The sequence below is a fragment of the Dendrobates tinctorius genome, unplaced genomic scaffold (genome assembly GCF_039654945.1).
Source record: "Dendrobates tinctorius isolate UK_male_01 unplaced genomic scaffold, ASM3965494v1 ptg000107l, whole genome shotgun sequence".
NCBI classification, from domain to species: domain Eukaryota; kingdom Metazoa; phylum Chordata; class Amphibia; order Anura; family Dendrobatidae; genus Dendrobates; species Dendrobates tinctorius.
Genome location: NW_027361775.1, coordinates 8,458,358 through 8,482,273, shown reverse-complemented (window position 1 = coordinate 8,482,273; position 23,916 = coordinate 8,458,358). Strand labels below are relative to the sequence as shown.

Here is a 23,916-nt window from a genome sequence, read left to right as displayed (position 1 = left end):
GAAAGTGGTTCTTGGTTGTCCTACAATACAAAAAGACACTACAATGCTGAAACTGTACATCATATATGACATTTTGGCACAGTAGTTTTGGGCAAAGTATTATGCCAGAAATCTGGGGAATGACCAGTGTTTTTCAGTATATTTTGTACTACTTTTTTGGGGGGGACGGTGTTGGCTTGTTTTGAGCTACATTTAACGCTGTCAATTTTTCTTTTTTTTTTATAGTTTTGAGTATATACTCTCAGTTGTTCACACATAACATGGAGATTGAGTTGCAACAGACACTTTTACAGGCTATATGTAAGGTAGAAATGCAGATGGAAACTAACGTCTTCTGAAACTATGTGGATGCGTACGAGAGGTGTACCAAGAATTCTTCTTCCAGAGGGGGAAAGTCAGACAAGAGCGAGGGCAAAATTCAAATTTAGAATTTTGCCTGGAATGTTTTATTTGGCAACCAAGTCATTACAGTAGCTTATAAAAAAAAGTTTCAAGAAAGCTACAAAAGCTTTACAATAGCAGATGGCACGTCTGAAATGTGTAATACATATACATACAGATATGTATATATAATAAATATAGTTGTATACAGTCATGGCCAAAAGTATTGACACCCCTGCAATTCTGTCAGATAATATTCAGTTTCTTCCTGAAAATGATTGCAAACACAAATTCTTTGGTATTATTATCTTCATTTAATTTGTCTTAAAAGAAAAAACACAAAAGAGAATGAAGCAAAAAGCAAAAACATTGATCATTTCACACAAAACTCCAAAAATGGGCCAGACAAAAGTATTGGCACCCTCAGCCTAATACTTGGTTGAACAACCTTTAGCCAAAATAACTGCGACCAACCGCTTCCGGTAACCATCAATGAGTTTCTTACAATGCTCTGCTGGAATTTTAGACCATTCTTCTTTGGCAAACTACTCCAGGTCCCTGATATTTGAAGGGTGCCTTCTCCAAACTGCCATTTTTAGATCTCTCCACAGGTGTTCTATGGGATTCAGGTCTTGACTCATTGCTGGCCACCTTAGAAGTCTCCAGTGCTTTCTCTCAAACCATTTTATAGTGCTTTTTGAAGTGTGTTTTGGTTATTGTCCTGCTGGAAGACCCATGACCTATGAGGTAGACCCAGCTTTCTCACACTGGGCCCTAAATTATGCTGCAAAATTTGTTGGTAGTCTTCTGACTTCATAATGCCATGCACACGGTCAAGCAGTCCAGTGCCAGAGGCAGCAAAGCAACCCCAAAACATCAGGGAACCTCCGCCATGTTTGACTGTAGGGACCGTGTACTTTTCTTTGAATGCCTCTTTTTTCTCCTGTAAACTCTATGTTGATGCTTTTGCCCTAAAAGCTCTACTTTTGTCTCATCTGACCAGAGAACATTCTTCCAAAATGTTTTAGGCTTTTTCAGGTAAGTTTTGGCAAACTCCAGCCTGGCTTTTTTATGTCTCGGGTAAGAAGTGGAGTCTTCCTGGGTCTCCTACCATACAGTCCCTTTTCATTCAGATGCCGACGGATAGTACGGATTGACACCGTTGTACCCTCGGACTGCAGAGCAGCTTGAACTTGTTTGGATGTTAGTGGAGGTTCTTTATCCAACATCCGCACAATCTTGCGTTGAAATCTCTTGTCAATTTTTCTTTTCCGGCCACATCTAGGGAGGTTAGCCACAGTGCCATGGGCTTTAAACTTCTTGATGACACTGCGCACGGTAGACACAGGAACATTCAGATCTTTGGAAATGGACTTGTAGCCTTGAGATTGCTCATGCTTCCTCACAATTTGGTTTCTCAAGTCCTCAGACAGTTCTTTGGTCTTCTTTCTTTTCTCCGTGCTCAATGTGGTACACACAAGGACACAGAACAGAGGTTGAGTCAACTGTAATCCATGTCAACTGGCTGCAAGTGTGATTTAGTTATTGCCAACACCTGTTAGGTGCCACAGGTAAGTTATAGGTGCTGTTAATTACACAAATTAGAGAAGCATCACATGATTTTTCGAACAGTGCCAATACTTTTGTCCACCCTCTTTGTTATGTTTGGTGTGGAATTATATCCAATTTGGCTTTAGGACAATTCTTTTTGTGTTTTTTCATTTAAGACAAATTAAATGAAGATAATAATACCAAAGAATTTGTGTTTGCAATCATTTTCAGGAAGAAACTGAGTATTATCTGACAGAATTGCAGGGGTGTTAATACTTTTGGCCATGACTGTATATCTTGCAGCTGGCTACTAATTTATGTAATTTAATGTAAACTTCCCAGCTTTGTCCTAAGCTTCTATTATTAAATTACAAAGAATAAAAAACCATATACAGTAAACACTCCTAAGCATTTAACACCCAGAACCTGCTGACAAACGAATCCATTAGATCTGCTTTCATTCAATGAAGTCTAGTGCAACAGTGTTCAGTACAGAACTCCTGTGGCGCAAGAATGTACACATTTATTAATTTATGCCAACAAAATCCATTTTTAAATCTGTCCAGGTTTGCATAGATCACCACTCAAGGATGCCCCATCCAGGGTCTATTTACCCTTTAGTAGTCAATTGAGCCATCTTGCAATTCCAGTACTTCTGATCGATCATGCACAGTATTAGCCTCTCAGCTGGAATCCTGCCAACATAGCTGTGCTGTGTCTAGAATGGAGTGTCTACTGTGAAGGGTAGGTCACGGAAAAGGGCAGAGCCACCTTCAGTACAGTGCAGAGAGCTCATACCAGGAACAGCAGTGTGCTCTCGTGCGAGTTGGCAGCGAAAAGGGGTAACATACTGCAGGATGAGGCTGTATATTCAGGGGATGGAAATGAGAGATATACATAAGGACAAGCTGTAGATAGAGGGGACAGAAAGGAAAGATGTACTGCAGGAGGGGATGGATACAGGAGTGACAGAAAAGTTAGCTATATTGCAGGATGAGTTGTACTGGGGCTGAAATTGAACGATACAACAGTTTTGGGTTCTGTGTACAGGGGTTGATATTCGATGAGCAGTTTGTTGCCTACTGCTGAGATAAATGATGTGAAACTGCAAATGCTGCTTTATTGATGCATATAAAAGAGGATTCTCTTCTGTTGTATGCATCAACAAAGCAGCATTTGCAGATTCACATCTGCTCTGTTGAGGGCAGGGCAGAGTACTGCAGTGCGCAGGCGCCAGGAAAGGTCAGAGAGGTCCGTGACAGGGGCTTATCTACAGCATTACAGAATGCTGTAGATAAGCCCCTGATGGCGGTGCCGGCAGCGGATAGTTGAAAAAAATAGGTTAGATTCCCTTTAAAGGGAATCAGTCACCACATTTGACATATCTAAACTATTACTATGGGCAGAAGGGTTATAGACTGCTGAAAAGTATGATACATGTACGTGGCAAATCAGATTTCTTATTGTGGAGAAATCATCTTTTGTCACTTTATATAAATTACCTCTTCCAGGCTCTAGGCAGGAAGTTGCCTGGAAGATAACTGCCTCCAGAGATTATTTTACCTGAAGGGGGAGTTATCAGCGTGATGGCTACTCTCTTGATCTCACTGCAGAGCTGTGTGTGATTATACCTGACATCCGCAGGTTCTTTTCAGCTTCCATCTCACAGGCAGACAGGGTTGCAATTCTGTTACAGTACAGCAGAGCTCAGAGAGAAGCAAAAGAATGTGTGTGCAAGAAGGTAAATTTCATTTTTCCTGTTCTGTGTTAGTTACATGTCTCACACTGATAACTCCCCTTCATATAAAATAAGCTCTGGAGGCAGTGTTATCTTCCAGGTAGAGTCCTCCACAGAGCCTGGAAAAAGTAATTTACATAAAGGGATTAAAAATTATTTATCCACAACAAGGCATCTGATATGAGGCACACAGGTAGGACTTTTTCAGCATTCTATAACCTGTATGCCTATAATAATAGTCTAGATAGGTCAAATGTGGTGACAGATTCCCTTTAAGCTCTGACATATCCCAGGGTCTCTGGGAAATGAGAGGTGGGATCTGACTGGTTATTATGGGAAATTACTCCACTTTTCATTGCAGAAGTCTTGCTAAATTCTCTCCAATCCGCTCTATACTTTTATTGCTCAGCTGCAAAAATGTGACTGTTGGCTCCCTTATGCCATAATGGTAGTGATCTTGACAGGAGGAATATGAATAGAGACCAATATGCGAAATTTGAGCCTATATGTGCACACGTGCATACAAAATGCTCCTACCACAAGACTATGAATGCTAAATTGTGCTCTCTATATGAGAGGATCTACAGTTTGGCCAATATTTCTAGTCATGTTTCAGAGTGCTTTAATGTGTCGGATGTTGACTAAAAGGGTATCTAACTATAGGTGGCACTAGAGACCATTTCCTTTCTGCTGGATGAGAGCTACTTTGCATATGTACTTTTTCCCCAGTGAATGTGGCATATACAACTTTGGCTGTTCCACGACAACCTAGCCCTATTACACTGTTAGTAAGATGTCAAGACATTATGAAAAAAAAGCTCATGAGGGCAATTAAGTCGCCATTTGAACTGATTTAACTTCCTATGACCTGCATGCCCATATAGATGTCTTAGGGGGATTGATCCTTCTGCAGATTCCCTTTAAAGTGAAAATGTATAACTCATGTTTTGGAGTTCGTGATAAGCGTTTGTGGACGGTGGGTCTTAGTAACCGAAAACAACTGTTGTATACAGTAAAGGCAAGCGGTGTTCTAGTTTGAAAAAAAAAGTGCACTACATTGCCCAGCAGATTCACAATAATTATGAATTAATGGACATCAAAGGTTATGATACAACGAAGTAACTGGGTAGTGTTTCACTGCGACATGAAATAAACAGATCTACAGGCAGGTCAGACATCCTTGCCCGCTACGCTAACCCTTCACCCAGTTATTATTCAGACTTAAAGGCCACTATTCACAATAGATTACTATTGTTCAAACCCATTGATTTGGGAAAAATAGAAAATTGTGTATAGGGGTCAGGTGCCGATACTGATATTAGCGTGTGACATAGGTAGACTATTGTTGGAATGACTTCCCATTACCATATATGTGCAAAACCATTTTCCTGGAACGCTACTTTAAATCACTAAAATGGACAGGACATGGCAAGACCAGCTTCAGTGCCACAATTGTCTGGTAGATGTCGGTCCCAGTGGTTAGATCCATATCTATCTTGAGAATGGGGCCCTAACGTGTGACACCAGGAACTGGGAGGTGGCTGCACATGTGAGGCTTGCTCAATTCTCTTGTATGAACTGTCGCACTCCACTGACACTAGCATGGGTCCTACTCTCTAAATAGAGGCAGGAACATATACCGGTAAATTCGAGACAGAAATACCCTTTAAAGGGAAACTAGGTGTTTAGTGTTTTCCATCTCTATTTAGACACCTTGCCAACATAGATGCTTCTTTAGCTAAAGAAACCCTAATATACATATGAGTAAAATGATAGCAGCAGCCCCTTCTGTTAGCTGCTAACATTATATTTACGCTATGGGAAGACATCTAAACTGGTGTGTGAAAAAAGTGTGGGGCACTTACCTACGGCAACCAATCCAATTTAATTGCTAACAATTCATTTTAAAAGTGAAAAAAAATAAATCTGATTGGCTGCTATGGGCAACTGCTAAACTTTGAATTGCACCAGTTTGGATACACCTCAGCCACCATCTATATTTGTCCTTGACAGGAGAGGGTTATAAGATGGCACTGCACCCACTATAGAGTCTGACATATGAGAGAACCAGAATTATCCAGAACATGGTCCTGCTCACAGCAGTTCTTTTTATCTCTTTCTAGAATACTGTAGTAGTATTTTCTTAAATACTACTAATGGAAAATAAAAGATGAGGCATAAACCCCCCCGGAAACACCGCTTCCATCGTTGGTAAACAGGTTGGCAAATAGTTGCCAAATAAAGTGCTATGCTTGGCTATCTGCGTCCGCCATATTTGGACATCCAGTCTGTTCTCCCATGAATTGGCTGAAGAGGTGGTGGTGGCCTGGGAGACAACGTAGGAGAACTTTTAGATGGCGAGTTGATTGTAGACGGTCCCAGATATGATCCAACAGATTTTATGGACCCAAACTCTAGATGAAAAGATCAAACAAACAGCAGCATTGAAAACTATTATTGCTATATACCGTAATATTCGTTTTCACAAAATAAATAAAAAATATACATATAAATACATGAGTGGGTTTACACATTTGTGTAGATCTAGATACTACTTGCACGGAGCTTCCTATTCTACTCTAGTATGCTTAGTTTTCCAGGCAGAAAACTAACCTTCAGATGTAACCAGGGCCACCATCATAGCTGTACTGGTAGTTATGAAAAAAGAAAGGGGTCCACCGCATGTCGACAATATGATGCAGTCACCCTGCCTCCTCTTTTCCTCCACATCAACATCGATATGCGAGAGGGGAAGTATTAGAGGAGGTAGATACCTGAACCTGTGCAGAGGTTGGCGTGGGGTCATTAATGAGTTGGACAGGTAAAAAGGCATCAGTAGCACTGGACGCAGTTGTCAATTTTATCAGTTTTGTGTCAGGCTGCATGAACCACGCACACAGATCAGTACAGAAAGTCAACGGAGACCTTACTCAATCTAAGAGCTTCCTTCACATGTATGTGTTTCTGGTACGTGGGACATCCATTTTTCTCCCCCCCACAAAGACTACACATGTACCCATTATAACCTCTGGTGATCTTCACACGGAGACATGTTCTTTTTTATCCCCAATAGAAGTCTATGGGTCCATGGAAAACACGTACAGCACTGGTTACTGTTTTTTTCCAGTACCAGTTTTATACGGACGTGTGAAGGAGGCCTATAAGAGTCTACCTTGTTGCAGAAACAAAGTTCAAAATCTTTTGGACAAATGTTAATAGGGAGTGTGATTTTGTACCAATAGGAACAGGTAATCCGTGGCTTGATAGTGAGGGGACTGGCAGACAATTTGACACTCAACCAAACTGTGGGGAATGTGAGGATCCAACAAATAAATATCAAAAGTCAAGGTTTGCATGAATCCAACGAGTTAATATTTTATAGATATTGAATTCTTGCCATCAGATGCCAATTACTATGTTGAAAGAACTTTAAACTGAGAATGAACTTTTCTATGATGTTGGTGCCAAGTATTCAGCAGCGATTTCATGATTATTTTAATAGGCAGAGAAGCTTCTGCCAGCAAGGTCTGGTGTAAAACCTGGGGAAAACCCAACATATAAAATTTTTCTTTTTCGAAGACTAGCAATGCATATTGAGAGCAACACTAATCAAATGATCACACTCAGATTGGTGGGTCTGGATAAGTATAGGTGGCTTTTGCAGATTTATTCTGAATACCGGTAAAGGGATCCTACAACCTTTTCAGAAACATTGACAGGTGTTATATGCAACTTTTGGCCCAGTTATTAAGTGGTATTTCTTTTTTAAGTCTTTTCTTTATTTTTCCACAACAACTTTGCTTTTCCAGATGTTTGAGACAGAATCATCAAAAGTGACTTCTACCAAATGTTGCATTTTGTTGAGCCTGTCACTCCAGTCACCACTCCTCCACCCTCCCGGAATACAGTTTTTAGAGGAGCTTTCAATTTGAGGCATTTTTGTGACTTTTTAAAGCATTTTCAACTTTTGGTGCTGGATATCAGAAAAATTGGTTAAAGACAAACGTAAAGAGCATTTTTGCTTTTGCAATGAATTCATGAACCGCATATACTATTTTGAAGAATTTGGGGAAAAAAAGATCAGCAAATACCACAAAAAAAACAAAAGTGAGGACAATAAATGAGAAAATGATAAAATCAGGCCAATGATATCAAGACCTAAAAGAGAATTTGTATATATTCTTCTGTCACAAAAAAAAGAAAAAAAAAAACAAAAAAACAACTTACTTGGAGATGGGTCTGTAAGCGGAGCCAATCGAGTCTTTGGCCCAACAGAACTCAATTCCTGTTTCCAGAAAGTTGGAATGTAACCTGTAACTCCTTTAGATCCTTAAAAAAAAAAAACATGGATTTTTGTGAGTACTCACCGTAAAATCCTTTTCTCCGAGACGCTCATTGGGGGACACAGAGACTGTGGTGTGTGCTTCTGCCGTCTGGAGGCTGACACTAAGTATACAAAAAAAGAGTTAGCTCCTCCTCCGCCGCATACACCCTCGCCCCCAGACCGGGCGTAACTCAGTTTAGTGCATAAGCAATAGGAGAACGCGCCTTAAACTCAGGCAAGAAATTATACGTCTGAAAAAGGGACCACCCTGATCCTTACATAAGGATTTGTATAATTCAAAATAAACAGATGCCAACTGGCTAATAGGGTGGGTGCTGTGTCCCCCAATGAGCGTCTCGGAGAAAAGGATTTTACGGTGAGTACTCACAAAAATCCATGTTTCTCCTTCGTCTCATTGGGGGACACAGAGACTGTGGGACGTTCTAAAGCAGTCCCTGGGCGGGATCTTAGCTCACCCAATCCATGCTATTTTGCGCCCCTGATTAGAGGTGCGCAACTGCTGCCTGGAGAATCTTTCTTCCCAGGCTTGCATCCGAGGATGCCTGGGTATGTACGTTATAATGTTTGACAAACGTATGCAAACTGGACCAGGTAGCTGCTTTGCACACCTGTTCCGCTGAAGCCTGGTGTCGCAGTGCCCATGAGGCACCCACTGCTCGAGCCGAGTGTGCCTTGATCCCTGCCGGAACCGGCGTGCCACTGATTTGATATGATTCTTGGACTGTCAGACGAACCCATCTGGCCAAAGTCGCTCTGGACGCAGCGAGTCCCTTCCGCCGCCCTTCTGGAATCACGAATAGAGAGTCTGTCTGGCGGAATGGCGCTGTCCTTGTCACATATCTCCTAAGGGCTCTTACCAGATCCAGGGTGTGCAATGCCTTTTCTACCCTATGCACCGGTGCCGGGCAAAACGAGGGTAAGACAATGTCTTCGTTGATATGGAATGCAGAGACAACCTTCGGCAAGAAGGGGGGAGCTGGCCTTAAAACTACTTTATCCTTATAAAAAGTCAGGAACGGCGGTTTACAAGATACAGCCGCCAGTTCCGAAACCCGCCTAATAGATGTTATTGCTACCAGAAAAACGACCTTCCTGGACAGGTAAGGTAAGGAGACTTCTTGTAACGGTTCGAAGGGAGGTTCCTGAAGGGCCCTGAGCACTAAGTTCAGGTCCCATGATTCCATCGGTGCCTTATAGGGGGGTACTAAATGTGCGACCCCTTGCATAAACGTCCTAACCTGCCAGACCGAAGCGACCTTTCGTTGGAAAAGCACCGACAGGGCCGAGACTTGCGTTCTGAGCGAACTCGGAGCCAATCCCGCGTCCAGCCCTGCCTGCAGAAAAGCCAGTACGTTGGGGATCGAAAAAACCAGAGGAGCCACTCCGCGATCCCTACACCAACGGAAAAACACTTCCCAAGTCCGATGATATACCTTCGCCGAGGAAGGCTTTCGGGCACTCACCATCGTGGCCACCACATCGCGCCTGAATCCTGCCTGTGTTAACAGCCAAGATTCAATGGCCACGCCGTCAAACACAGGGCCCCTAAGTTCGGATGGCAGATCGGCCCCTGGGACAGTAAGTCCGGCCGATCTGGGAGACGCCAGGGTACGTCCACCACTAGTTGAACCAGATCTGCATACCAGGCCCGCCGAGGCCAGTCTGGGGCCAGCAGAATTGCTGGAACCCTCTCTCTCCTTATCTTTCTGATGACTCTTGGAAGCAGAGGTAGCGGGGGGAACAAGTACGGGAGCCGAAACTGGCTCCACGGAAGCACCAGAGCGTCTGCTGCTATTGCCTGCGGGTCGAGGGATCGAGCGACGAACCTTTGAATCTTGGCGTTCTCTCTGGATGCCATAAGGTCCACGTCTGGTGTCCCCCACCGTTGGCAGATCTGTTGAAAAACCTCGGGGTGCAGGGACCACTCCCCTGCCGCGACCCCCTGTCGGCTGAGAAAATCCGCCGCCCAGTTTTCGATTCCCGGAATGTGCACCGCTGAAATTACCACGTGGTTTTTCTCGGCCCAACGCAGTACCAGCCCGACCTCGCGCATGGATGCCTGGCTGCGCGTGCCCCCCTGATGGTTCACATACGCTACCGCTGTAGCATTGTCCGACTGAACGCGCACCGGCCGGTTTGTCAGCCAACACTGAAAATGTTGCAGGGCCAATCGTATTGCCCGTATCTCCAGAATGTTGATCGGGAGAATTACCTCCCGAAAGGACCACCGCCCCTGGGCTGTGTGACTCTGGAAAACTGCTCCCCAACCCTGCAGGCTTGCATCGGTCGTCACCACCAACCACTGTTCCGGGGGAAAGGGTTTCCCCTGAACCAGAGACGAGTCGCGAGTCCACCACTGGAGTGACCGTCGGACCGGTGGAGACAACCTGCACCGATGATTGAGGGAAAGCAGCCTTCGGTCCCATGCTGACAAGAGCGCATGTTGAAGCGGACGGAGATGGAACTGGGCAAACGGGATTGCCTCCATCGCCGCCACCATTCTGCCCAACACACTCATGCCGTACCGGATGGATCTGGAGCCCGGCTGAAGAAGGTTCCGTACCCCCTGTTTGATCCTTTGTGCCTTGTCCTGAGGGAGGATCACCAGCCCCTGGGAGGTGTCGAAAACCATGCCTAGAAATACGATTCTCTGAGCCGGAACCAAGGACGACTTGTTCCGATTGATCAGCCAACCTAGGCGGGCCAGGGTATCCAGAGTGATACCGACATTCTCCTGGCACGCCTGAAACGACGGCCCCTTTACCAAAAGGTCGTCCAGGTAGGGTAGTACTGTTATGCCCCGAGCATGCAGGATGGCCATAACCACCGCCATTAACTTTGTAAAGACTCTGGGGGCAGTGGCCAGACCGAAGGGCAGAGCAACAAATTGGAAATGTCGCCCTCCGATCGCAAAACGCAGGAACCTCTGGTGTGGAGGAAAAATCGGGATGTGTAGATATGCATCCTGCACATCGATCGAGGCCAGGAATTCCCCTGGATCCATGGCTGAAATGACCGAACGGAGGGATTCCATCCGGAATCGCCTGACCCTGATAAACTTGTTCAGGATCTTTAAATCCAGTACTGGCCTTACTGTCCCGTCCTTTTTGGGGACTGAAAACAGGTTGGAGTAAAAACCTTGCGTCTCTTCGCTTTTCGGCACTGGGACAATGACCCCGTTGCGCTGTAGCGTCATTATAGCCTGCAACAGACCTTCCGCCTGCGATTCTGTTCCGGAGAGCCGGGAACGGAAGAAACGCCGTGGCGGGAGTCCGACAAACTCTATCTTGCACCCGGACGATATCAGTTCTGCCACCCAAGCGTCGCGTGCCACTGCGACCCAAACGTGGCTGAACCTTAGCAGGCGTCCGCCCACTCTGTCGTCCGTAGGTACGAAGTGCCTCGAGTCATTTTGCTGGAGGCTTTTGTGATCTGGCCCCCCTCGCTCTGGGCAAACGGCCCCGGCCTCTACCCAGCGGATTGGCCCTGTAAGAAACTTGCCTTTCTCTAATCTGACCATCATTTGCGGAGGTGGATGCCCTGGCCGAAGTCCACCTCCAGGAGCTACGAAAGGGCCGAAAACGCCTCTGCGTCTGCCTGAATGCCGGCCAACTCTTCTGCTGCGGTAGAAAACTACTCTTTCCCCCTGTGGCTTCTGAGATAAGTTTATCAAGCTTTTCACCGAACAATCGATTGCCTTGAAAAGGCAATGAGGTCAAGGATTTTTTAGAGATAGAATCCGCTTTCCATAATCTCAGCCATAATGCTCGCATTACGGCGATCGCATTTGCTGCTGCCACAGCAGAACACTCGGCCGCATCCAGAGCGGCGCCGACGAGATAATCACTCGCTCCTGATATCTGATTTGTCACCTCCAAGATTTCCGCGGGCAGATCCCTGTCTTGGAGGGCCCTATGCAGAGTGTCTGCCCATGAAACCATGGCCTTAGCCACCCAGGTAGCCGCAAAGGAGGGGGCCAGAGCCGACCCTGCTGCCTCATACACTGAGCGGGCAAGCCCCTCTATGAGGCGATCAGTTGGGTCCTTAATAGAAGAACCGCTGGGTATCGACAATAGCGATCTTGATGCTAAACGTGACACCGGTGGGTCCACTACTGGCGACTCCACCCACCCTTTATGGAGTTCAGGAGGGAACGGATACTTTGCTTGCAGCGCCTTTTGCATTGCAAAGCGCTTATCCGGGTGTTCCCTATGTTTCTGGACTAGCTCCTCGAACTCCGGATGTGTGGCAAACCTTCTATGCGGACGCCTGGTTTTCTTGAAGGAGACCTTGTGACCTGAGGCCGTGGACACATCATCCTCGATCTCTAAAGTCTGGTTGACCGCCTCAATGAGGCTGTCCACCGAGTCCTGGTATCCCAGGCTTTCTGGATTCCAGGCTTCCTCTTCCTCCTCCTCGCCCTGATCGCTTCCTGAGCTTGGCGACAGGGAACGAGATGCCCTAAAAATCGCCGCCGACTCCCCAGAGGGCCCGGCCGACGGAAAACGAGCTCTCTTACCATGAGCTTGTCTGGTGCTGGAGCGGCCCCTAACGGACGAAGGGTCCTGAGACGTGGACGAGCTGTCTTCCGCTGGCAGACCACCATCCTTGACCCTGCCCGGGCCCCGAAGGGACTCAATTGCCTTCGTAAGGGACATCATAGAATGCGATAAAGACACTGCCCATTCTGGGGGGTCCTGACCCCTGGGCTCTGCAACAATGGGGGGCTCCTGGGCTCGCTCCGACTCACAGGCTTCGCAAAATTTACCCGGCTGCGCCTTAGGCAGCCTGACCCCACAGGAAACGCAAACAGCGTATAGGAAAGAGTGAGCTTTCCCTTTGCCAGACATATTGCAGGGTAGGGTAGGAGGAGGAGGGTAACCCCTTCCTTGACAACCAGTGCGGCACTCGAAACGGGGTTGCACTCACCCACCGGTAACGTCCCCCCTCTTCCACGGGGTGCTCTGGACGCAGCGAAAACCCTGAGACGTGGACGAGCTGCTTCACGTGCCGTTACTCGCCGGGGGCACTGCGGTGCACCTTGGAGAGAGGCGGCGGGGCTTCCGACCGCACTCCGGCGAGGAAATGCGAGGAGGGGGAGGGGGGGCGGGAGCCTCTGGTCACTGTGCGCGCCCGCCGCGCTCCCCGTGCCGCCGGAAGTCAGTGGGCGGGGCTTCCGGCCCCCACCGGAAGCGGCGGGCGGGCCTCGCGCGGAACTCGCGGCCCTCCCCATACAGCGGGGACCGCGGCCGCCGGCAGAGCTTCAGCCGTACTCCGGCGGGGACCTGCGAGGAGGGGGAGGAGGGCGCGCGCTCCCCGGACACTGCGCGCCCGCCGCGCCCCCCGGGCTGCCGGAAGTCAGTGGGCGGGGCTTCCGGCTACCACCGGAAGGGGCGGGCAGGCCTCGCGCGGCCTTGCGGATCTCCCCATACCGCGGGGACCGCGGCCGCCGGCGGGACTTCTGGCCGCAGAGCGTCTGCTGCCGCATGTGGAGTCCCTTCCGCCGCCCACTACTCGCACTGGGTTCCACCGGGGAGAGAGTCGGGCCCCGTGAGAAGTAACCCCGTCGGGCGGGGGAACAGACAGCCCCGCGGCGCCTTCTGGAGGGTCCCGTTCCGGGGGGTGACCCTACAAACAAAGGTGAGCCTGCCGCCGGGGGGGGGCTCTCTTGGGGTGCTCTCAACCCCATCCCTGGGCGGGGAGGGGGAGGCTACTGGGGGTGGATGCTTCGATCCCCTGGCTCACCTGCGCCTCCAACTGCACCCCTGGTGTCACTACCTAGGGGTGGAAGGGGCCAACCTGAAATCCCGCGTTGCAGGAGAGGAACAAAACGTGGAGTCCGTTGGGGATCGCCCATCGCTCACACGTGCTCGCCCGTTGTAGCTCATGGGGAAATCGAATCCTCTCATCAGGATGCGTTGCCCCTCTTTACAAAATAAAAAAGAAAAATGGTTGTCTGGGGAAAAGTCCCAGATGTGTCCCTCGATGCGGGAGAGAAAACACGTGGAGGACTACTCACACGTGGTCGCCCGTTGGTGATTTGGGGAGATCGGACCCTCTCTATAGGATCCGTCGCCCCTGTCTTATCTTCAAAGAAAGGGAAAAAGAGAAAAAAAAAAAAAAAAAACCTAGTCTGGAGCTCCAGACTGCGTGTGCCTCCATCAGACACTAAGCAAAAACTGAGTTACGCCCGGTCTGGGGGCGAGGGTGTATGCGGCGGAGGAGGAGCTAACTCTTTTTTTGTATACTTAGTGTCAGCCTCCAGACGGCAGAAGCACACACCACAGTCTCTGTGTCCCCCAATGAGACGAAGGAGAAATGCACAGAGCATAGGACAGGATGAGATACATAGCAAATTACAAGTAAATTTCCAAAGAACTGTGGATATGAGCTCAAAGGACAACGTGGGCAATAAACTTGTTGTATTAAGTTTCAATGAGAGAAGTCTACATTTGCCAAAAAGTATAATTCATGAAATGGATATTAACATCTCATGCATAATTTAACGGTAGGCCAAAACCTGCTCTTCGCTGGTACCATAATTCTGAGAGCATTTACTTTTGTAATATGCTCAATTCGGTGAGTTATTAGGAAGGTTTTCGATAACTATTGCTCACAGAAGCAGAATAGAGCTTCTCGCTATTGCTCACAGAGGCTGCAATAGGTTCTCACATGTAAGCATAAGCATCATATTATGTTTGCATACAATTTTTTATTTTTATCAGTGTATACAGTCCGACCTTACACTAATGGTTCTTTGTACTCTTCTGCTCACTCAAATGTGAAAAAAATAAAATGCTCTCAAAGTATTTCTATATAAAAATGCGGCAAATTCAAGAAGGGCAGTTTTCTACTTTAAGCTTTTATCACTAATAAATAACGGTTTAGAATCCTTTTCGCTGGTAACAGCAAATGAGTGGACACAGTATTGTAAGAGGATTATTGCCATCTCATCAAATTATCACTTATCCTCAAAATAAGTGATACATATCTTAATCACTGTGGTGTCCAATTGCTGGCAGTCACACTGGTCACGAGAATTGGACTCCATCTTGAAGACAATTTAGTTCCCAATCTGAACCTACATCAGTGCCTGCTGTACCCAGGTAAATCCGGTGGCACACTGCATCTCCTTAGGCGAACTCTGCCGAGATTTCAATGTTTTATTATGGGTCGAAGTCTCGGTCCCTCTGTAATCACGAGCGACGAGCATGGAGCCGGGCGGGAGGACGTCAGGATCGCCTACTGTGACAGGTAAGTAGCGACCCCCGACCCCTGCGATGTCGCTGGTGAGATCTGCCTGTGTGGCAGCTAACTAGTGACCACTTAGCGATGTACCAGCGATCCTGAACGCGTCATATCGCTGGTACATCGCTAAGTGTGACAGTACCTTTAGATTATACTCACCGGAGGGGGCGGTCCGGTCCGATGGGTGTCGCCGTCCAGTCCGACGCCTCCCATCTTCAAAAGATGCCGACCTCTTCTTCCCTTCCTGTAGTGGCTCCGGCGCAGGCGCACTGCTCTGCCCTGTTGAGGGCAGAACAAAATACTGCAGTGCGCAGGCGCCAGACCGCTCCCGACGCCTGCACACTGCAGGACCCTGTGTATGTATTCACATGTGCATACACGTATACATGTATATGTGTTTGTTTGTCTTGTTGTGTCCTTTCCACAGATAGCAATTTTTATTATGGTGACTGAGTCCCTTTTTTGCTCAATTAACATAAACCTGTTGGGTGGACACCATATTTGTACACCATTATTAATAGCACTTTATTTTTGCACTATTTCACTTTATCACTTCATGCATGATATTTTGTGCACATTATGCTCAGTTGATGCTTAACTGAGGATGTAAAATTTCTTGGATGGACACTATATTTGTGTATTATTAAAAGCACTTTCATCTTTGCACTCTCACTTTATTTCTTTATGCACGACATTTTGTGCACATTATGCTCAGATGATGCCTAATTGAGGATTTTTCTCGTGCAATTTTGTATAATTTTTTTTTTCACTTTTTGTTATATGGTGATTGTCATTTGCACATTATTATTTTAGTATAATTTTTTGTGTACATCATGTTTTCATGGCGATTGCCATCTGCACATTATCACTCTAGTATAACTTTTTGTGTACATCATGCTTTCATGGTGTTTCGCTGATTTCTTGTTGGCAGGACAACCATTTTTGGTTGTGCCTTATAATTTGCCCTGTCCACACACATTTATTGTGTAATAATCATTTTGTATGTGCTTTTGCGTTATATATCTTTTATATTTCACTGTGCACCATCACATTTATGTCTTATGTATGGTGTTATATTCACTTTAATAAATTTATTCTTGGTTGTGGTGTACCTTTTCCGATTTTTATTATTTTTTTATTTATTTTATTTTTTGTTTGTCATTATTATTTCTTTATATTTTTCTTATATATTTTTCTTATTCTTTATTTTTTTCGTTACAATTTTACTTTACTTTTTTATTTTTAATATAAATAAAAAAAGATCATTACTAAATGCTTTTTCATATATGTACAAATATGTGTACACACATGCAGAACATCATTTAAATTTTCTTAGTGACAAGGATGATGCATGAGGGCCCGCATGCATCACCCGTCTGGTCACCTTATAAATCTTTGTTTGAGCAAGCATGACTTTAATAGGAACATCATTATTTGGTATATATATTTCATGTGGGGTTAAATGTTTTATTGCTCAGAGGTCTTGCAAATATGTTCTCTCTCATTGATTTTGTATCCCTTTCTTGGTCCGCCTTTCACTAATATTGGAATTGAGCCATTTATTTAAACTATGCTCAGATTTGTTCCCTTTGTAAAGGTGGGCAGGCTTTATAAGGCACGATATTGACGTACTGTGTGAGGTGATATCTCCAAGACAACGAAGTACACTTCCTGTTATGAGGGATCCAAGATGGCGCTTTCACTTCCGGTCTCAATTTGCACGCAGGGGAATCGTTACCAAGGCGACCGTAAGGGTGCACTTCCGGGTATCGTGCATTGGTGAAAGCGGTGCCTCACACGTGGAGCACGGCGGTTTTTGATGGGGACACATTTCCGGGAAGCATGGACTGAGGGTGACGTAATGCGGGGGCTTAAGACACATCCATTACACAGTACACAGCAGGGGCACATTTATAAGATTATCTCAGCACAGGCACATTTTATTTTAAAAAATCCCATTGTGAAAATTATTATTATTGAAAGATGTATTAAATAAAATGAAATTTTATTCGTGGGACAACCCCTTTAAGTGCTTTGTGCAGCGAGTCAATAGTATTCAGCCAAAAAGGGATGGACTAAAGACCAGTAGAACCCAGGAGTCAGACCTGATCCAGGAGATCAGCATGTTATCACTTATCCTGATGGTAGATGGAAGATGGGAATAACCCTTTACAATTTTAAATAAAGGATAATATAAAATAGACTTTACCCGCTGGCACAGCAAGAGGGTTATTTGGCCGACTAATATTTGGCCATTCGTTAAAAGAATTTAATCCATCATGATGATTAGGTCCAGCACTGTTCTTAATAGATATGCCTAACAAAAAAAAAAAACAAACAAAAAAAAACAACATAAAAAGGTTATTGAAATCATTACATACAAATTATAGATGTGTAGATTACATTGTGTAGATTATATTGTCACTTTCTAAACTTGTATTTACATAGCAACCAAGGTTTTTTTTACTTAATTATTGATCCACCTTTGCAACCTTATAAATCTTTGAAATAACGTCCACTACATTTTTTTCCTAGCTTCCTTCTTTCCCAAACACCATAGTGAAAATGCTGTTTTCGCTTCCTAGTTTAAGGTCTTTTAGATGCTGCTATGATCTGTTGCTCCAGCAAGAATACATACTAAGACAATATTTAGTTTCCTGCCTGAGCACGGAGAAGAGTAGAGAAGCTCAGACTGAGTGTATGAAGAGTGCTGGACAGTACAGATTCTTGCAGTTCAAACCAGCTTCAAAAAGACCACAAACTAGGTACTGTAACAACAGTACTCACTTGGGAGCAATCTGAGGCATCATAGGAGCCCCTTTACCCCCCATGAATGTGAGCACATTAAGGACCAGGCCAATTTTTACAGTTCTGACCACTGTCACTTTATAAGGTAATACACTCTGGAACGCTTCAATGGATCCTGCTGATTCGGAGACTGTTTTAGTGACAAATTGCACATATTGTACTTCATGATAGTGGTAACATTTCTTCAGTATGACTTTCGTTTACTTGTGATAGAAAAAAAACCCCGGAAATTTGGAGAAAATTTAGCTATTTTCAAACCTTTAATTCTTATGTCCTTAAATCAGAGAGACTTAATAAATAACATTTCTCACATGTGTACTTTGCATCAGCACAATTTTTGAAACAAAATTTTTTTTTTTAGGGAACCCATTACATTTAAAGTGATTGAGGGGTCGATTTGACAGAAAATACCCAAAAGTGACACCATTCTAACCTGCACCCCTGAAGGTGCTCAAAACCACATTCAAGAAGTTTATTAACCCTTCAAGGTGCTTCACAGGAATTTTTGGAATGGGAAAAAAAAATGAACATTTAACTTTTTTTTCACAAAAATGTTACTTTAGACCCATATATATTTTTCTTTTACAAGGGTAACAGGAAAAAATGGACCCCAAAATTTGTTGTGCGATTTCTCCTGAGCATGCAGATAATCCATATGTGGGGAAAAACCACTGTCTGGGCACACAGCAGGGATCAAAAAGGAAGGAGCATCATTTGACTTTCTGAGCACAAACTTTTAAGGAATTATTAGCGAACACCATGTCCCGTTTGCAGAGCCCCTGATGTGCCTAAACAGTGGAACCCCCCCTGCACAAGTGACCCTATTTTGGAATCCCCAAGGGTTCCATTCAATATAATGAGGCAGCAGAGTTACTCTGGACTCGGTCTGGGATCTGTTCAGCATTGTCCTTTCAAAATTGCACAAAACTGTGTCCGACTGCGCTTTTATGCATGCCTAAAAAGACAGACACTGCCGGATCATAGTCCAGAGGGTGTCCACAGTGCCTCAATCTGACTCATTATAGGGAATTTTCCACCGTGGGTCTGTCTGAATCACATATTTCAGAGATTTACATGGAAACCCCCAATGTAAGCGTTCAGTGTAGAGCGCAGGATAAATGTGCGCAGAGCCTTACTGAAGTCTTTGGGAAGTAGAAAGAACAAATCAACAGCATGTGAAGAATTAGGTTTTATTTCTTTTTTACGCCATTCCTTGTATGGTAAGTGATTAGGAGACTTTATTCTTCGGGTCAGTGCGATTACAGCGATATTAAATTTAGATTGGTTTTTAGGTTTGGCTGCTGTTACTAAAATATGCTTTTTACTGCAAAAACTAGTTATTGCCATATTTTGGGAGCTATCATTTTTCCATATTTAGTCCGACAGTCATGTGAGAGCTGTTTTATTGTGGGATGAGTTGACGTTTTTATTGGTAGCATTTTCAGGCACGACATATTTTTGACGCTTTCTATTCCGATTTTTGGAGGCATAATGAACAAAAACTAGCAACTCAGGAACTGTTTTTGGGGGGCTTTTTTTAAAATTTCGTTTCGTGTGTGGTAAAATTGATAAGGCAGCTTTATTCTTTGGGTTAGTACGATGACAGCGATACCACATTTATATAGCTTTTCTATGTTTTGCTGCTTTTGCACAATAAAAACTATTTTATAGAAAAATTTTTTGCATCGCTTTATTCTGAGAGCTACAATTTGTTTATTTTTCCGTTGATGGAGTTGTATGATGGCTTTTTTGCGGGACAAGATGCCGTTTTATATTTATCTTCTTGACAGCGTCTCATTCCACTTTTTGTTCGGCGGTTTGATGATCAAGCATTGTTTTTTTATTACATGATGTTCACTACAGGGTTAACTAGTGGGACAGTTTTATATATATTTATTATGTGTATATATGTGTGTGTAATATATTACATTTTTTACTTACTCCCAATATGGGACTGTCACTTTCTGCAGTCTGATTGCAGTTAGAAGGTATAGAATGCTGGAGCATAGCTATACCATATAACCTGTCAACCCTGAAGACACAAGTTAGTTAGATCATGCACTGCGCATGATCTAACTAATTTCCTAGTGCCTGGTGACTTGGATGTCATCATGACGATATTGGGTCACCCATGGCAACGATTGGGAACCCGCAATGACACTGCAGGGGTCTCCAATCCAAGAGCAGAGAGGCTTTCTTCCCTCAGCCTGCTCCCAAAATGCTGTGATTGAGTTTGATCATAGCATTTAGGGGGTTAAAGTGCAGAGAGCGGTGTGTGGCTGCTCCCGATACCTGACGGTGATCGCGCTCACAATGTTTGTGCGCAAAAAATCGCCTCGACATATCCATCCGCCCCAGGTCAGTAAGTATTAGGAAACAGGGAGGTATGGATATCCAAGGTGGTAAACGGGTTACAGTTCGGTTGGTTTATTTCAGTCCTCACAAACGACATAACAAGAAAGCTCAAATACAGCCTTTGGCACAAAATAAAACAAAGTAACAAGTCCATACAATAGTGCTGGTTAGTGCTGGCTTAGAGTCAAGCTTAGTCCTTTATTAAAAGGTGCTCAATCCTGGAGATCTGCACACCTCCATATACATAACCATGTGTGAGACAAACAAAATTAATTTGAATTTTATTGCATGAAATAAGTATTTGATACAGTAGAAAAATAGAACTTAATATTTGGTACAGAAACCTTTGTTTGCAATTACAGAGGTCAGATATTTCCTGTAGTTCTTGTCCAAGTTTGCACACATTGCAGCAGTGATTTTGGCCCACTCCTCCTTAAAGATCTTCTCCAGATCAATCACTTTTCAGCTCTCACCAAAGATTTTCTATTGGGTTCAGGTCTGCAGACTGGCTAGCCCACTCAAAGACCTTGAAATGCTTCTTACGGAGCCACTCTTCAGTTGCCTTGGCTGTGTGTTTTGGGTCATAGTTATGCTGGTGGAAGACCCAGCCACAACACGCTTACAGAAAGAAGGAGGTTGTTGGCCAACCTCGTGATACATTACTCCATCCATCATCTCCAATACGGTGCAGTCGTCTTGTCTCCTTTGTAGAAACGCACCCTTAAAGTATGACATTTCTCCCACCATGCTTCACGGATGGAATGGTGTTCTTGAGGTTGTACTCATCCTTCTTCCTCCAAACACAAGTGGAGTTGATACCAAAAATTTATATATTGGATTTATCTGACCACATGATATTCTCCCATGCTTCCTTTGGATCATTCAGATGGTCAATGGTGAACTTCAAATAGGCCTGGACATGTGCTGGCAAGAGCAGGGGTACCTTGCATACCCTGCAGGATTTTAATCCATAACGGCGTAATGTGTTACTAGCGGTAATGTTTGAGACTGTGGTCACAGCTCTCTTAAGGTTCTCCTGTGTAGTTCTAGTCCAATTCCTGACCGCTCTCAGCATCATCCTTACTCCACGAGGTGAGATTCTTGCATGGAGCCTCAGACCGAGGAAGATTGACAGTCATATTGTGTTTGTTCCATTTTCTAATAATTGTGCCAACAGTTGTCAACCTTTCACCAAGATGCTTGCATAATGTCCAGTAGCCCATCCCAACCTTGTGCAGGTCTACAATTTTGTCCATGGTGTCCTTAGAGAGCCCTTTGGTCTTGGTGGAGAGGTTGAGTTTGATTGAGTGTGTGGACAAGTGTTTTTTCTAAAGGTAACAAGTTCAAAAAGGTGCAATTAATACAGGTAATGGGTGCAGAGTAGGAGGGCTTCGTAAAGAAAAACTAAAGAGTCTGTGAGAGCCACAATTCTTGCTGATTGGTAGGGGTGATCAAACACTTATTTCATGGAATAATATGTAATTTACATATCTATCATACACACAATGTGAGATTCCTTTATAAAATGCTAAAGGTACTGACCAGGCAAATACCTGGCATGTTTCAGGTAATGTTGCTTAGCCGACGTTCTCCTGGATGCTGCAGTGTCTTGTCTGGAGAATGAGGAGTGAACGGGTCTGGTACCAATGTCATCCTTCAAATCTAGGATACTTTCAAAGCTGCTTCAGGATTGGCAGATAGAATGATAAAAGAAAAATCAGAAAATTAGTGTGAATGCATGTAGAGTGGATGCAAATTATAATACTGTACGTTCAATAGGTATAAATAGGCATATATTGGTTTACTGGTTTGAATATAAAAGTTTCCCCTACAAACAATTTTCATATTATTTATGCTGCACTGTACTATGAAAAAAAAAAATGTACATCATGGCTTGCCTTACTTACAAGCATAATGACATTGCCGACGCAGTCACATAAAGGAGTCTTGCAGCAAATGAAAGCTGGGCTACTGCTTCAAGGGACTAATTCCTACTGCTTCACCCCTTAAATGGTGCAGTCAATTGTTAGCGTGGCATCTAAGAGGTTTAATGGAGGGAGGACACTCCCTGCTCAGCTGATTGATGCGTCAGTCCGCCACAAGCATCTGCCAGAGACGAGGCCTATTAAAATTACCCGGCAGTGTAAGATTATTTAAGCTAACAGCGTGTCACTATTTATTATATCCCACATGGATGATTCTATTAACTAGGCCACTCCTCAGTTTTAATATTCTGATATTAATTTTTTATAAGTTGTTCAATTAGGCATGACGAGTCCATGACACCTACAGACTGGACTTTGTAGATGTTCACCAAAAATACTTCACAATCATCCAGTCAGTTGTCAGAATATCTGCAAGCTGAAAAATTAGGTCTTGTAATAGAGAAGGACTTCAGCATACACCATTATAGAAGAGCCAATATAATTAGGAAATACAGAACATCAGAAATTGATTGCAAAGGAAAGAAAAAAAAAACATAACATAATTCAAAATAAACTTGTTCTAACAAACCAAAAAAGATTGGTCTAATAAAAGAATGAGGAAGCAACCAAACAAATCTGTTTACCTACAAAGGCCATCACCGACTGGTCTATGTCTGTCATTCTTTGCTTCTGTTCTAGTATTGGAAGAGTCAGTATCAAGATCTTGCAAGTCTTCCCACTCATCTGGACTCTTGACCGTTTTCGTTATGTATCCCCATCGTCGTCTATTTTTAGTGTTTAGGTTCAAAGTACTATTGTCCAAGTTAGAGGCGACTTTCTGAAATTGTGAATATAAAATACATGCAAAGTGGTCATCAAATGCCGATACAACACATAGTGTTTTGAAAAAATGAAGAATCTGAAAGCTACATGTCATCTAGTACCCCACAGAGGCCTGGAAATTACAAATGTATACACTAACACATATTCAATCTGTGGGAAGGATAGAAGGTTTTTTTTTTTTATAACACTCTGGATTTCTGGTTTTGAGGCTGATAACTGCCTTACCTGCAAGACAGCAGTTATCAACAAGCATCTACTGTAATAAGCTAATAGTTCTCAAAGACTTGCTATCCCGAGAATCCATGTTAGAGCAGACCTGGGCAACCTCAGACCGAGAGCCATAGGGCTGAAAGTGTGGCTCACGGGCCACACCATGCACTCCCCCGTCTGTTGTCCGTCAATGTACCCAATCTCCACATTCTCGGGATGCAGACAGTGGTGAATACATTGGTGGAGGACGGCGCCTCTAATCAGTAGGAAAAACAGCAGACATGACGTAATTTCATTGTGCTGCTGCAGAGACTCCGTGCATAGGAGACCAGAGCAGAGCGAGGAGAGTATGTTTATTATATAAAGAGAGGCTATGTGGGGGCTCCTACTGTATATGGGGGCCTGAGTTTGGGCTCATACAGTACTGTATATATAGGGGGCTGTGTGCAGGCTCATACAGACTCCACAGCAGTCATTGTCTCCCAGGTGGCCTCACTGGAAATTAAATTACC

General features: G+C 44.4%; 1 protein-coding gene across 7 annotated transcripts in view; it reads right to left on the bottom strand.

The window, feature by feature from the left end:
- Positions 1–4,694: 4,694 nt before the first annotated feature.
- Positions 4,695–23,916, bottom strand: part of CILK1 (ciliogenesis associated kinase 1) — a 75,159-nt gene continuing 55,937 nt past the window's right edge. For 3 of the 7 annotated variants that reach the window (XM_073589157.1, XM_073589156.1, XM_073589155.1), the window contains exons 10-14: positions 22,996–23,189; positions 21,969–22,108; positions 17,473–17,580; positions 7,898–7,999; positions 4,695–6,084 (exon numbers count right to left, since the gene is read on the bottom strand). In XM_073589157.1, coding sequence (XP_073445258.1) covers positions 5,927–6,084; positions 7,898–7,999; positions 17,473–17,580; positions 21,969–22,108; positions 22,996–23,189 — 702 coding nt within the window. In that variant the 3' untranslated portion in view covers positions 4,695–5,926. Of the gene's footprint in view, positions 6,085–7,897; positions 8,000–17,472; positions 17,581–20,695; positions 21,755–21,968; positions 22,109–22,995; positions 23,190–23,916 lie in introns of those variants that run through there. The other 4 variants (XM_073589158.1, XR_012234722.1, XM_073589159.1 and 1 more) reach the window with 4 other exon arrangements.